At 38.2% G+C, this 14,788-nt stretch overlaps 1 protein-coding gene and 1 long non-coding RNA gene across 3 annotated transcripts; one reads left to right on the forward strand and one right to left on the reverse strand.

The window, feature by feature from the left end:
• Positions 1 to 3,175: 3,175 nt before the first annotated feature.
• On the reverse strand, positions 3,176 to 6,243 carry LOC148870204 (putative protein phosphatase 2C 38). Of its 2 annotated transcripts, none has more exons than XM_088971760.1 (5): positions 5,632 to 6,243; positions 5,016 to 5,528; positions 4,404 to 4,771; positions 4,048 to 4,284; positions 3,176 to 3,926 (listed from the first exon to the last, which is right to left on the reverse strand). In XM_088971760.1, exons 2-5 carry the CDS (start codon positions 5,320 to 5,322, stop codon positions 3,714 to 3,716), a joined length of 1,125 nt encoding a protein of 374 aa, XP_088827886.1. In that variant the 5' UTR covers positions 5,323 to 5,528; positions 5,632 to 6,243; the 3' UTR covers positions 3,176 to 3,713. The 2 variants fall into 2 exon arrangements, with proteins under 2 accessions (XP_088827886.1, XP_088827885.1); XM_088971759.1 differs by having other exon boundaries at positions 5,016 to 5,554; positions 5,632 to 6,158.
• Positions 6,244 to 7,738: 1,495 nt separating this feature from the next.
• On the forward strand, positions 7,739 to 9,206 carry LOC148870205 (uncharacterized). Its single transcript, XR_016107361.1, has 2 exons — positions 7,739 to 8,833; positions 9,034 to 9,206. It is a non-coding gene; the product is annotated as an uncharacterized LOC148870205 (long non-coding RNA).
• The last annotated feature ends 5,582 nt before the right edge of the window (positions 9,207 to 14,788 follow it).

The following is a 14,788-nucleotide window of genomic DNA, read 5'->3' on the forward strand; positions in this document are numbered from 1 at the left end:
TTTACCGTATTTTGTTTAATTACAATACACATGAAGTAAAATAAAACCTGAAACAGAATAAAATAAAAAACTAAAACAAAATTAAACCAAAATTTACATTATTTTTGCATTCTCAAGCATTTGTACTAATGCAAATAAAATTGCACTGCAACCAAACACAGTCTAAATGTTAACGGGAAAAATGAAATGTCGAGTTTGCCTTTTATTATTTCTTAAAATTTTAAAATAAAATCCATTTGATGAAAATTTTCAAATTTGGGTGTAGGTTGTTTTTCAAGCAACAAAACCCAACTGATGAAATTTAGAGAATCAATTTGAATGGGCCAGGGCTGAGTGGTTGCCGCGTAAACTGATTTGAATGGCACAATTTGCCAGATTTTTCATTTTTCTTTTAAATGGAATCCATTTGAATGGGCTGAGGCTAAGTGGTTGCCATTTGGATTGATTTGAATGGCACAATTTGCTAGATTTTTCTTTTTCCTTTTAAATGGATTTTATTTAAGATCTGCAGAAGCTTTTCCTGTGTAGAATGCAGTAAGCTGACAAATCTACGGCTCAACCTTAACTTCCCACAAGCACAATCTCCAAGCAATTGTTTGGAGAATCAACAAGAAGTTGAAGGAAGCTAATTAGACTAGAGAACAGAAAGGGCTGTAAAAATTGGGTTTGAATCATCAGCCTCTCGAGCTGCAAGTGTTGTAAGAGTAGAATCGGGACCACCAGCTTGGATTGTTGAAACATTGGTTTTAAATAGCTTACCACCAATATTTAGCTTGATCTGTTTGTTTATCTGGTCCAATTTCTGGTGCCACTAACACCGCAACTTTCCTTAACAACCTTCTCTAAATCAAACTGTAGGTCAAGAACCCTCTCCCTATTTCCAATCGGCTTCTGTGATTCAAGTTCTTTCGCCATTACAAGTTCTGTATTATGTATTTCGGTGGTGGACAGTGTGAACTAGGAGATGCACAAGGCATCATAATCTATCAAATACTCAAAGGCGTCAGGGCTTTGGGAGGCAAGGATATAACTTAGGCAGCAGCAAGTGATGAGATTCCAATAACAGAAATTTCAGTGACCAAGAAGCAGGTTAAGAAGCCTAAGGAGAAGAGTCAAACGGATTGGCTGGACAACTCGAGATTCCCTCGACCTTCCCATCTTCCTTTCTTTTCCAATAAAATCTATCCCCATCTCCACCGTGTTGGAGGACCAAATCAGAGAACTTTACACTGTTTGGTTTGAAGGAAAAAGTAGGGAAAACTTCACAAACCTTGTATAGGTTTCCCTACCTTTCCCTATCTTTTCCTTCAAACCAAACATAGCCTTAAGGTTTTGCCCATTTTCCACTCAAAAAACCCTAACTCCTGACCAAAATGCAAATTAAACAGACATGGAAGTGATGCAAATACAAAGATGGCCAAAGAGGAAAAGGACAAAAAAGACTTATTCTCCTTTCTCTATAGCTTTGTTCTACAAGTTCATCTAATGGGGGGAGATGCGGTGGAACAACAGTAGTTTGAGTTTCGTCTGGTTTTTTCCAAATGGGTTTCGTGCCTGATCTCTGTATGGGAAAAAGATTAGATTAGAAAGCAGAAAGCCATTGTCTTGTACTGGTAAAAATGGTAATGGATGGACAAAGCGAAGGAAAGTGTGCGTATGTTAAGCTGTCCGACTTACAAAATAAAGATGAAGTGTAATATTGGGTTTTAAAAATATTTTATAGGTGGTGTCACATGGGTACGAATTGTAAATTTCCTAAATCATAGGGTATTTTAAGAAATTTGCCCTTGATTATTACATTTGTAGATGTTCAACTTCCTAGAATATATATATATATATATATATATATATATATATATATATATATATATATATATACCAAAGAGAAAATAGAATCTATTAACAGTACAACTTTTTCCGACCCATGTTCTTTCCCTTGGATCAAACCAAATGTTGGTAGCTTGGTTAAAGTGTCAACCGGCAAGTACCATCCGGAGGGAAGTTGTCAACACTTGGATGGGATAAATCGAGAAAAACCCGGAAAGCTTCATTTAGATCTTCCCAGAATCAGCCCAAAATGAGTTTCTCATATCTTTTCAGTCACCGACTTTTGGCGGTTAAATCTGTTAACGAACCAAATGAAAAAATACTACAGTCTGCCTGACTTGTAAACAGCCGAAAGACCATGCAGAAAAATATGACAAACGGAGCTTAGTAAAAAGGATCTTATATTTGTATGGTCTGCGAATTGGGTTTATGAAATTACTTAAAATTAAATTATCGGACCACATTTTGTTTTCTAAGAAGGAACCCATCAAATCATGTTTAAGATGGAATTAACCACCTACGTTCTAATTTCCACATGCGAATTTGCAGATAGAGAGGCTGCTGTTAGTCACATCTTTTTCTTATAGTGAAAAGCAGGAGTAAAGAAGCTCATCTGCTTTATTCACTGATGGTTAGACTAATTAAGCTAGTTTGGAATACAAAGATCATTCTCATTGATGTTCCATTTAGGCTCAGTTTGGAAAGAGTACAAATACAAATATCTACAGTGTAAATATATACAAAATACAAGGTTTTGTATTCTACATATGTACTCCTTCCAAATTGAGCTTTAAGAAAAATGAAAATTTCCGAGGGCCTATAGACCTTAGAAACAAAAAAAGAAAGATGCAAAAAATTGAAGAAAGACTCCTGTTTCTCTCTCATTTTCTAACCAAACATGCCCTACAAATTAAAAGCCTAAAACCAGCCAGCCCTAGCTATTTTCCTTAAGATTTATTTCTATTAAGGCTTAGGGCCTGTTTAGGAGGGTCCTGTGTTGATTGAGTTGCATTTATTAAGCCTAAAATGGCTTAACTGGAAAGTTGATTTTTGGCTTATGTAAACCTATTTTCAGACTTTTCACTTTTTCACCAAACATGGCTTCATAATTTTTTCAGGTTTTTTTAACTCATGTAGCGCCATAAGCCAAGCCCTCCCAAACAGACAATTTTTTCTTTTTCTATTTTTAATTCATCCTTCAAGGAGCAAAGATAAACTTGGGCAACTCCCTTGGTCTCAGTTGCACCATTCTTTCTTACATGCTAAATTCTTCCTCACCTGTATTTACTTGTGTATTTCTTGAGCTAATAAAGTCCCATAACAGCATCGAGGATCATGACATCTTGGGTTCCTAAGGCCAATGGTTGGAGTCCTACTTTCATGTTATTAACCCTGTTCAAGTAAAGTACAAGTACAGCATAAAAAAACTGTCAATCTTGCAATGCACAAGCATCTTTCACTTGCAACACAAATTGGGCCTCTCTCTTGTGTTTTTATCATTTAGTAGCCATATTCTAGTGCAATTAGGGCATGGTTTCACAAATCACAAAACAACACTCCTTGTCTCTTGATACGTGTTGATCCTGATCATATTTCCTGGGTTTGAGTCTTTTATCCAAACTAGAGTTGTTGAATTGATTTTTTTTTTTCTTTTTGGGTTCAAGTTTGCCAGTTTGTTGGGCAGCTTTTACAAATAAAAAGCACAACTTTTCTTCCCAAGGCAATTCCCAACTCCATCTTCTCTTTGTAAAAGTCTGATGAAGAAATGTTTGGGGGAACTTCAACTTCAAATAACACTTTTCCCCTTATTTTCTGATATAAATGAGGGTGACAGAGGTTTGCTAGGCCTATATCTGGTCTGGAACCTCTTGGACCAGGAGTAGAAGTTAGACTCCCCCAGCTCCCTTAATCGAAAGAGGTGGACCACGGCTGGAGTTCCTACTGATTAGATGGTGGTCTAGAAACAGTACTATGACTGTGATATCATCATGAAAATGTCTCCTCACCCCTCGTTCAATCTTTTTCAGGTCTGAGTACCTCATCTCTCTCTTTTTTGCAGCTTCGTGGAGTGCAATTTTGATTAATCTTTTTGCAATTCCCTGCACAATTTTGCAAAAATGAATCAATGTCAACAGCCTTCTAGGTCACCATCTAATTTCCTGCAAATGGAAGGCAAAAGCTGAAAACACAGCAATGGAGAAATGGGGATGGAAATCTTACATTGCGTGGATAATTGTGGACAATGTCAACAGCTTCTTCATTGCTGAGGTGCTCCCACAAACCGTCAGATGCAAATATGAGAAACTGGTCTTCTGGGTAGAGTTTCTGCTCCAGTATTGATGGCTCAGCACTCAGGATAGGTTTGTAGAATGGCTTGGGCAGTCTAAATCTAGCCAACAGAGGTTCTTTATTGAACTCTGCCTTCTTGAGATAGGCATCACCAATGGATCTAGAAACCTGCAACACCAAGAAGTGAGCTCCTTCATTCATCAACAATATTAATCCTAAACAGCAGTTTTCAGTTCTGGGTATTAATTAATACTTATCTAGAACTGGAATGCAGAGAAAAAAAAAACCTGAATGAGACCCTTGACACGCCAAACATTGTGTTTTCGAACCACAATCTGTGTATCATCGGGATGCATTGAACGCAGCTCTTCCCTCACAGACGGATAACTGGCGTTGTGCTCTGTAGACAATTGAATGGCTGTGACCTCTCCGATGGACTTCTCTGATCTCCCTAACACAGCCCTGGAATCTCCAGCATTTGCAATAAACACTACTCCACTACAGATGATCCCCACCAAACAACATGACCCAACTGACGCAATCTGTGGCTTGTTCAGCCATTGCTTCTTCACCAGAGACAGGAATTCCTCTTCTGTCGCCGAGAATGCTTTTCTGATAACATCAGCTGATATACTCCGACTATCCGATGCAAAGTCTGCACCATACATAGCCGTCAAGTCAGCAATTTTAGCTATTAGCTATCTGACTAAAGCATACAAGGAATTAAAGAATATTTGAACAAAAACAAGAAAGAACGAGAACAAGAGATTCCCTGATAGAAAAAAAAATCTGGGGATGGAGCAATTTGACACGATTGCCATGATAGAACAATCACCAGAGAATGCAAATGGAGGAAATCTGTAATATATTTTCATTGAATTAGCTGAAGAACAACATACTCTTGAGATTGTTGAACAGACGGTCGTTTATGAACCTAGACGTCTCAGGACCGCCATGGCCATCGTAAATTCCGACAAAAGTCCCTTGAGGGCCTGAATCAATTGAACTCAAAGGTCCCGATTCAAGTTGGCTCTGATCTTCCAACAAATTGTTGGCTTGAATCACCGCCATAGAGAATTCCCCATTAACATGGTGCCCTGAATTTTTATACCACAACAAGCCCTTGGCTCGTCCGCTTGCATCATCATCCTCAAGAGAAGGCTTCCAACAGGGTGAGACGAACTTCAATAACCCAGATGACACCATACTTCACATGTCTCATCCAAACCATCCGGCAATTGAAACATTCGTCAGTTCTAGATCCAAAACCAGAACCAAACCCAGTTTCAATTCCAGTTTCTGCTGATGTTCCAAGCTCAGAAGCCAATTCCCAGAAGCTACACACACCCTTCCCGGAACCCAGACACCGTTAACATGTATAGATCTCCAAGAGCAAGAAGAAAGAAATGGGTCTGGGCAGAAGTTATAGCAGATGAGTCTGGGACCAAAAAACACACGAATTTTTTAGTAAAGTTCAGAGAAATTAGAAGGATGTGGGTCTTTCATAATTCATACCTTGAATCTGGTTGTCGGGTTTTGACAGCCCATGTGTACGATATTTCAGCAGCGGTCTTAGCTGGAAAATCCCATCTGGAGTAATGGTGACAGCTTCTGATCGGATATCAGAAAATTGGAAATGGATAAGAAAGAGAGCGAGTGGGATTTGGAATTTTTTGACGGTGAAAACTTTAGTTGCTTTATCGTCTGGGTTCAGAAGATCTGGAGTCGGAAATGGGCGAGATTAGAAAAAGTACTGTTTCCTTATTCTCAAAAAAGGTGGGGCTCAGAGAGACAAAGTTATTTTAGACATCTCTCATTTTTTTCCTCTCTCTCTCTCTCACTAATCTTTCGTTTATTTCCCAACGTTGGTTCTCTGATTTATATTGGCTGAGGTTTTGACCATGACGAACAACAACCCACCTTTCCAGGCAACATTTGCTCATATCTTCTAATTCTTGTTTGTGGTTTGAGGCCTCCACCGATCACATAATCTCTCTCCCTCTCCCTCTCCCTCTTTCTCTCTCTAAATTTAAACTCTTGTTGTTTGATTAATTTTCTGGTTTCTTTTATAAAGTAATTCTTTACTTGATGAAGCTTTTTGAGACCAAATCCAAAACTGACTTATCTGCCAAAGAAAGAAGACCGAAACTGACTTCAAGTATTGCTCACCCAGTCAAGATGAAGAATCTCCCTTTCTTTGGTGTCCTGTCGTTCTACTTTTTCTTTTAACTTCTCATCCAAACAAACCCTTGATACCGTATTATGGCTCATTTGTCATGGATGCAGATCCACGTGAAAATCACGTGTTTTCATAGATCGAGATCCGACCCTTTCTGGCCTGGTCCATGTCCAAACTCCAGGACTGACCCGGTTTCAACTGTTGGGTTCGTGTCTGGCTGAACCGGGCAGATTGGGCCCCGGCCCTATTTTCTGCTGAATTTGTTATCGTGACTCGTGACTGAAATTAAAATTAATTCGTATATTCATGAAATAATCGAGTCATCCAGTGATCCAGTATTGGAGTCTATTTACCCACCCACCGGTTCGGATAATTCTGTGGACAGGACAGTGGGAAATGGGAATTTCCTGGGAAGCATCAGAGATTCAGAATGTACTTTGGCTTTGGGCCCGGCTCCGGTAGCCTTGGGCTGGTGGCTCTCCAGCACCGACGGCGACATGAATATGTGGATTTAACGATCATAGATGAATTCGGATATGCTTCCCACAAAGCGTGCCCCACACCAATCTCACTCCGGTGGCTATCCGTATTCGAAAATATTTATTCATAAGAGATGTTTTCAGTGCATGGTTGAGATGAGATGGCATCTGCTCCTCATACCTGGCACCTCCCAGGCACATCTTACTGTGCACTGGGAATAGATGTGCCTAGGAGGCGCCCATTTGTGAGGAGCAAATCCCATCACAGGTTCAAACATGCTGTCAGGTCAGTGTGAATTGTGCTTTATATTTCGGGTTGGGTGCTTTGCAACCATCCAACAAGGAAAGAACCAAGAGGGGCCCACGAAATAAAATTTGTTTAGCAGGTCCCTGCAAAAGAACGTTCCCCTTTATCTCAATAAGCTGTTCTTGTTGCATTTGTTTTTGGTTAAACTATTATATACATCCATAGAGTTTACACAGATTGATTTGAAATGAGTGAACATTGAAATTTTTTAGTTGACATTTTGAATGCTTATAGTTCTGCAATGAAAATCAGAAATCTGTATTAGGCCTATTTGTATTTTTTTGGAAATTTTTGAAGTGTGATAATCAATTTTATTGATGTAGTACTTCCAAAACTCAATCGTGCATATAATTTACATTGATTTTCAATGTAAAACTTACACTCCATCCATCCAAACACATGAAAATACTAATTTGAAGTACAATTTGGTATGGAATACCACGATTTAAACCCCATAAAAAAAATTAAAAACTCAGATTTGAGTTGGGTATGATTGAAGTTTAAGTTAAGGTTAGGATTCAAAAATATTTTAACTCGGTTTAACTTTGGATTGGGTTGAGGTTAGGGTTAACTTTAGGTTGCGTTTGTTTTAGATGTAAATTCAGTTTTACACCGATAAAAAAAATGTAAAACCGGTTTAGTGATCGATGGAAAATGGAATGGAGGTGTATTGTAATTTTTCTCTCTTGTCGTTTGGTTGTTACGGTGTAAAAGTGAAAGGTTTTCTACTCATTCTACTCTAGAACTCTCCCGTCGAACCCAATTGGATTCAAAAGATAATATGGTGCTGGTCTTTGGAACCTAACATCAAAGAGAGATGGTGGTTGCAAAGATTGACATCAACTTCAACCTCTCCTTGATCTAACCGGGCTCTAATGCCAGAACACACCACGGCGTGGGCAATGGAAGGCGGATGAAATCAGGAAACATGGCTGGAGGAGCTAGGATTGCAGTGGTGGTCGGCCTAGAAAATGGGAAATTTACAACTGGTCTACATCGAAGAAGGGGTAGCGAGGGTGGTGCCTGAAGGGAGCAAGAGGTTCATGCAAGTCATGAAAGGAGACATGGTTCGAGGCTGATCATCGGCCAATCCGACAGAATGTCTGATTCAGCCTCGGCTACGACGTATTCAAGGATTAGCATTGAGATGCCTTCCGTGAGAGCCTGAAGAGCGCAAATGGGGTCTATCTCGGTGACGATCACACAGGCAGCGACTTGCTTAGTGGTGGCAGCACAGCCCTTGCTGACATCTTTGTACCCGCAGATAACTGCTACTTTGCCGACAGTCATCACGGAACAGAGCAGTTAGATAGGGGAAGAACTAAAGTTAATTGTGCCTTTCTCAGAATCAGAACAATTAACCACGAATTTGGATTATCAAAAGCAATCTTTTATAGTTGTTATGATTTGAAATTAAAACTAGAAATTAAGATCTAGAAAATTTTGGAATTGCCATATCTTAGAACTCAGGTCACCAATTTAAACAGACAGATCTTGGAGATTCTTCAATTGAAATGAACCCTGTTCTTATAGACAGGAGCATTGCAGGACAGAGAGGAGATGTTGGACGGGGGAGACGTTGCAGGACATAGAGGAGCGAAGCTTGTTCTTTTGGTTGTTGGATGGAGAAGGCGCTGCAGGACTAAGAAGGACAAAGCTTGTTATTCTGGCTGTTTGATGGAGGAGACGTTGCGGGATAGAGAGGAGAGAAGCTTGTACTTACAAAGAGGAGAACATTGGATGGAGAAGAAGGTAAACTTTCCATTGATTTTTGATCGAAATATTGATATGAATAAAATTTTACATCGATTTAAGAGGTGGGGTTTACCTCGGTTGTCATCTACACCTTAAACAAATGCAATCTTAGGTTTTTTTTTTTATTTTTTATTTTATGATATTACTAGTATTGTAGGGTAAAGAGTGATATCACTTATCAATATTATATTCTCAAGCGCTAGGTACCGAATTCAACCACAAAAAATATATGTGGAAGAGATATTGAGTTGTGGACGGGCCGGTCCACAATATATTATGAACCAGTCCCATCTTGTGGTCATCCTATGGCGTGGATCAAAATGGGTCATCCATGAAATGAAGAACTTAAATGTTAAGGATTATTTTCTAATGCTCCTCCAATTCCCAAATTAAAAATTTGTATTTATTTTTTCTTTAAAAAAATATGTAATAGATTCAAACCTTTCTACCCCAATTTTCTTAAAACCCTACTTCTACTCCCTATTCTATTTTCTTGTTTAATTTGGTTTTTCCAAAAGAAAATCCCTAGCTTTGCCATTGATTGGAAAAAACTTCTTTTATTTTATATATATCTCTCCGGATTTGCTCTTGGGCACGCCTAACACCTACTCTGGATTCTAAAACAAAGGCATGATAAGGGATTCAATGGGTCCGGATGGATTGAAAATTTGGACCGAGTGATAAGTCCATCTTGAATTCTTTAAGATTGGATAAGCTTTAATTGGGTTTTGGGTCAAATTTGGGCTGGGGTTAGCCTGCGTTAAACCCAACTCGATAACGAATTGAAACTTTTTGAACAGTCTTGGTTGAGTATGAGATGGGTCGGATCGGGTGTGCAATCGAGTAGGTGTGGTTTTAGGCCATTGACATCCCTCTCCCCGGGAGAGAAAGAATGGAATTCAATTCCACACCTCGCTGTCTTCCACTTCCTTTTTTCAGAGAAATTATTTCAAGAACTCCGTTTCTTAAGAGTGCAAATAGAAATGAGTTCGGCTTCAATCAACGCCAAGCTCATTCGAGCAGCCTTTACAGTCATGCATCGAGAATATCTCCCTACTTATGTGTTTTATTTCTTGGAGAGATATTCCCAATGTAAGGGTGAAAAAGGTGGTACGAACAGTGTGGGCACAGACTTGCCCAATAGAAGCCAATCTCAATAGAAATATGTAAGGTTATTTGCATTTTCCCAAATGAACCTTAGGCTTAATTTGAAAAGAACACAACTACAAATATGCATAAAGTTGTGTTTGGTTGCAATGCAAATAAATTTGCACTGATGCAAAGTCATGGCAATGCAAATGATTTGAGTGTAAATGTACTGTTATATTGTAGGGTTAACCACTAGTCTCACCCTTTAGAATAAAGTTGACTTAACAGCCATGTGGTTGGAAGCTTTGAGATCAATTATCCAAAGAGATTCCAAAGAATGAGAGGACACATAAAAGGCAAAAGTTGTATTACCTAATTTAAACACAAAAGAGGTTGAGGGAGTATGGTTAGAATCCATGTGATTAGAACTAATGAAGTTTTCCATGAGATTAGAACTAGAGGGATGATTTTGAGGTGTACTTAAGGTAGAAGCACCTGTTTGTTCCTAAGAGGTCATGTTCACAAAGGTATGCTTCTAATTAGGGTGGTGTTCAACACCACATTCATCTTGTGGATGAGACCGCTTTTGGGCCACGTGATGAAAACCCATTCAATTGGGTGTGGATGGGACCGGTCTTGTCACCACACCCCAATATAGTGTGGACCGGTCCCATCCACACTCTAATATATCGTCAATGGTAAAAGCTCGTGGATACGTCCCCTCCATGGTTTTTTTTATTCCATGCTTTAAGGAGCAGGTGTTAGAGGTTGTGTGATCTAAGATAGACTGTAGATACATAGAAATACACATTCGTTTTTATCTCTGAAATTCCTATAGTTGCATTTCGGTTGTATGATAAAAAATATTAATTATTTTATTTAATTTTTTAATTTTTATAAATTTCTAAAGTTTTTATCAATAAAATAATATTTTTAAAAATAAAAAATATATTTTTAATTATTTTACTATTGTTTTATAAAAATAATATTTATTGATTAATATTAATTCATTTATGCATTTTTTAAAATATTAATCATATAAAATGCAAAATATAGATATTTATGATTAAATGTGTATATCATTCATAAAATGTATATGAGATACATGGAATCAAAAAAGTATGGTGTGGACTGGTCCACACCATGCTATAGAAGACCACTGTGGGTGTGGATTGGTTCAGTCCACAGTTTAGAATAACTGTGGACTGTGGTATGGTGTGGATTGGTCCCTGCCAAAGGGTGTGATGTGGACCAGTCCAAACCCCCTAGATTTTTTATTATGTTTTGGTGTTGGTTTCCTACTCAACTCTTGAACCCACTTTAGTTTTTGATATGGACAGAAAAACAAATTACAAGCAACACTTCAAGTATACAACAATAAGCACAATAAATACCAAGATAAAAACAACAAAACAAGTTGGATTTTTAGGGATTTTAGACTTGAACTTGAAGTAAAACTCCTCTTGGAGCAGTTACGCTACAGTAACAATGGCAACAAGCTAGCCTCCTATGCGGACACATAACGATGGAGGGATTGGAAGGTGCCAAAATGGGTCGATTCCTCAAAATCCAAGCTCCCAATACTTGAAAACCCTAGCTGGGGCTGAGCTATAGCTTAAACAAGAGAGAAAGAACCAAAAGACCCCTCTAGTAACAACCCCCTTCTCCTTTATAAGACCCAATGACTTGCTGGAGAATTCAATTAAAATATTCATACATAAACCCCTAGAATGTTTCCATCTCACAAACAACTCCTTAAGAACAAAACTAACTTCAAATGAACCCCCAAAAGATAAATTTTGTTACAAAAAGACGCAAGAGACCAAAACCCAACAAATATACACCCAACTGCCCCCGACTAGAATCTGACTTATAAAATGACAAAAATACCCCTGGTCCCAAATTGTCAACAAAGCTACCCAAAAACAATAATTTTGGATCATACTACAAAAAACATGCAAAACAAAATACATTCACATTTTTTTATTTTTTTCTTTTTTTGCTTCATAATTCTCGCCGGGTTAAAAACAACTTGACCCCATGTGAGTAGCAATTTTAGTAGCCTTGCACATGTCTCCATCTAGCCTCATAAACTCCTCTTCACTAATCCAAGAGTTCTCAATTGATGGCTTCCCTTTCACTTGACCAAGAACCTAAAATAGGCCCCATTTCGATTGTTGGTGACTCGAACATCTTCTATACACTCTACTTGTTCAAACTCATCAAAATTACTGGCCCTTTGTGCTTGTCCTTGCTCAACCTTGGTTGTTGGTTCTAGATCTCCATGGTAATCAAAGAGGTATACTACATTAAAAATGAGTGAAATGGACATATTAGCTAGTAGTTCAATTTCATATGCATTGTCACCAAACCGTTTCAACACTTGACATGGTCCAATCTTTTTCTGCTTCAACTTATAGTAAGTCCTTACAAAAAACCTCTCAGGCCACAAATAAACCATGACTAGACCACCCTCATGAAATTCTTTCATCCGACGATGCTTATCCTTAGTTTTTTTATACCTTTGGTTGCTTTATTTCGGCTTCTGTTGTACATTCTCTTGAATCTCTCGAATGGATTCAGCTAAGGCCTCAGCATCATCACTCACTTATCGCAACCCTATTATAGGAGCCAGATCAACAACACCTTTAGGCGATTGACCATACACAACCTCAAAAGGAGTATTCTCAATATATCTATTAACTGAATCATTGAAGGCAAACTCAGCTTGTGGTAGGATAAGATCACATTGCTTTAAGTAATCTCCAACTAAGCTCCTCAACAAGTTGCCCAAGCTTCGGTTAACCGATTCGGTTTGTCCATCTGTTTATGGGTGAAATGTACTACTATATTGTAGGGTAGAAACTATACGCTTCCATAAAGTCCTCTAGAAGTGGCTAAAAAATCTTATATCATGATCTGGTGTGATAGGCCTTGGCAATCCATGCAATTGAACAACTTCTTTAAAAAACAAGTTAGTTACATGAGAACCATCAGAAGTCTTTTGGCAACTAATGAAATGGGTCGTTTTAGAGAAACAATCAACCACAAAAAAAATAGAATCATTACCTCTAGTTGTTCTTGGCAACCCCAACACAAAATCCATAGTAATATCAGTTCATGGTGCTTCTAGTATGAGTAAGGGAAGATACAAGCCTATATTTTGATGCCACCCCTTAGATGTTTGGCACTTGTGACATCTATCAACATAGCAGAACACATCCTTTTGTAACCTTGGCAAAAAGTATCTTTTGACCATTTCAAGTGTCTTCTTGAGACCAATGTGAAACTAGATGAATACAATTAAGTGGTTGCAAGAAGACACTTGAAATGGTCTCTAAAAGGTACTTTTGGCCAATGCTATAAAAGGATGTGCTCTGTTATATTAATGGATGTCACAAGTGCCAAACATCTAAGGGGCAATACCAAAATATAGATAAATTTGTATCTTCCCTTACCCATACTAGAAGCACCATGGACTGATATTAATATGGATTTTGTGTTGGGGTTGCCAAGAACAACTAGGGGTAATGGTTCTATTTTCGTTGTGGTTGATCATTTCTCTAAAATGACCCACTTCATTGATTACCAAAAGACTTCTGATGCTTCTCATATAACTAATTTGTTTTTTAAAGAAGTTGTTTGGTTTTATGGATTGCCAAGGTCTATCACATCAGATTGTGATACAAGATTTCTTAGCCACTTCTAGAGGATTTTATGGAAGCGTATGGTTTCTACTTACAATATAGCAGTACATTTCACCTATAAACAGATGAACAAACTGAAGTGGTTAATCGAAGTTTGCACTCTACAAATATAAAATACTGTACATACAAAGTTTTGCACTCTACAAATTTGTATTTATACTCCTTCCAAATCGAGCCTTTTAATGCATGCTTGTAAATATTAAAACAGTGGGGCTTCAATTCAAATTTCACCTGTAGACCCTGGTCTACAAATGGGGCAGCAATGAGCAAAGAAATAGTGTCTAGGCCTTGCTGAATTCTTATGAGCTCAAAGAAGACCTAGGTCAGTTTTAATTTACTTGGTAAAGCAGCCAAGGTTCTATTGGTGGATCCTAACTTACATCGAAATAAGCTTAATAGAATATATACTTTTGTATTAGAACTAGTAAAAAGCCCACGCAAGGAATAGGGGGCGGAGACAGAGCAGCTAAACAGGGCAGGGTATACACCTAAAGTCCACTGGTGTTACCAGTGATGGCCAGCAATTTTACAGGCCATAAGAACGTCGAGTGACCATCTCAGCTACTGGGTTCATTGGCTGAGTGAGTTGGACTTGATTCAATTGATTGTCTATATTAGACAGCAACAGAGCCCTCTTCCCATGACAGATAGTTCACACCGAATCCTTGTAAACAGTATCTGAACTCAGAAGGATAACAATCCAAGAACAATTAAGATGTCCAAACTGTTTCTAGGATTGGCATTGAGCTGGGTCTGGCCCGACCTAGCCTGAGTCCCACCCTATTTAAATTTTTTAAAACCTTGTTTTGCCCTACAAATTTGATGAGAGAGAGAGAGATAAATGGCTGTTCTTCATTGCATCTCTAGTGTAGTATGGCTATTCTTTGTAAGCCTAGAAAGTTTTTCATCACTTCTTGCTTAGCTACGGCGTGATCAGTGATCGTTTGCTTTATTCTTTTTTTAGATTTATGCGAAATTCATGAAAATTTTATTTTCTCAGTTATCACTTATCTAGATAGGTGAAAATCGAAGAAGGCCTTATTTCTTGTTGATATTATCCCATTAAATAAATAATTGGTAAAACTTTTCAAAGTCAAGCTACAGTTGAATTAGACTTTCTTTGTTTCTTTCAATTTGAATACAGTGGGAATCTTCT

This window comes from Nelumbo lutea, chromosome 2 (genome assembly GCF_056320005.1).
Source record: "Nelumbo lutea isolate HS-2025 chromosome 2, American lotus-T2T, whole genome shotgun sequence".
NCBI lineage: Eukaryota > Viridiplantae > Streptophyta > Magnoliopsida > Proteales > Nelumbonaceae > Nelumbo > Nelumbo lutea.

Excerpts from the sequence above, each read along its gene's own strand:
- LOC148870204 (XM_088971760.1), bottom strand. The coding sequence starts at position 5,322 with ATGGTGTCATCTGGGTTATTGAAGTTCGTCTCACCCTGTTGGAAGCCT. Across the intron at positions 4,772-5,015 it reads TCTGTTCAACAATCTCAAGA|ACTTTGCATCGGATAGTCGG; the intron begins GTATGTTGTTCT and ends TGTATGGTGCAG. Across the intron at positions 3,927-4,047 it reads TCCACAATTATCCACGCAAT|GGAATTGCAAAAAGATTAAT; the intron begins GTAAGATTTCCA and ends AAAATTGTGCAG.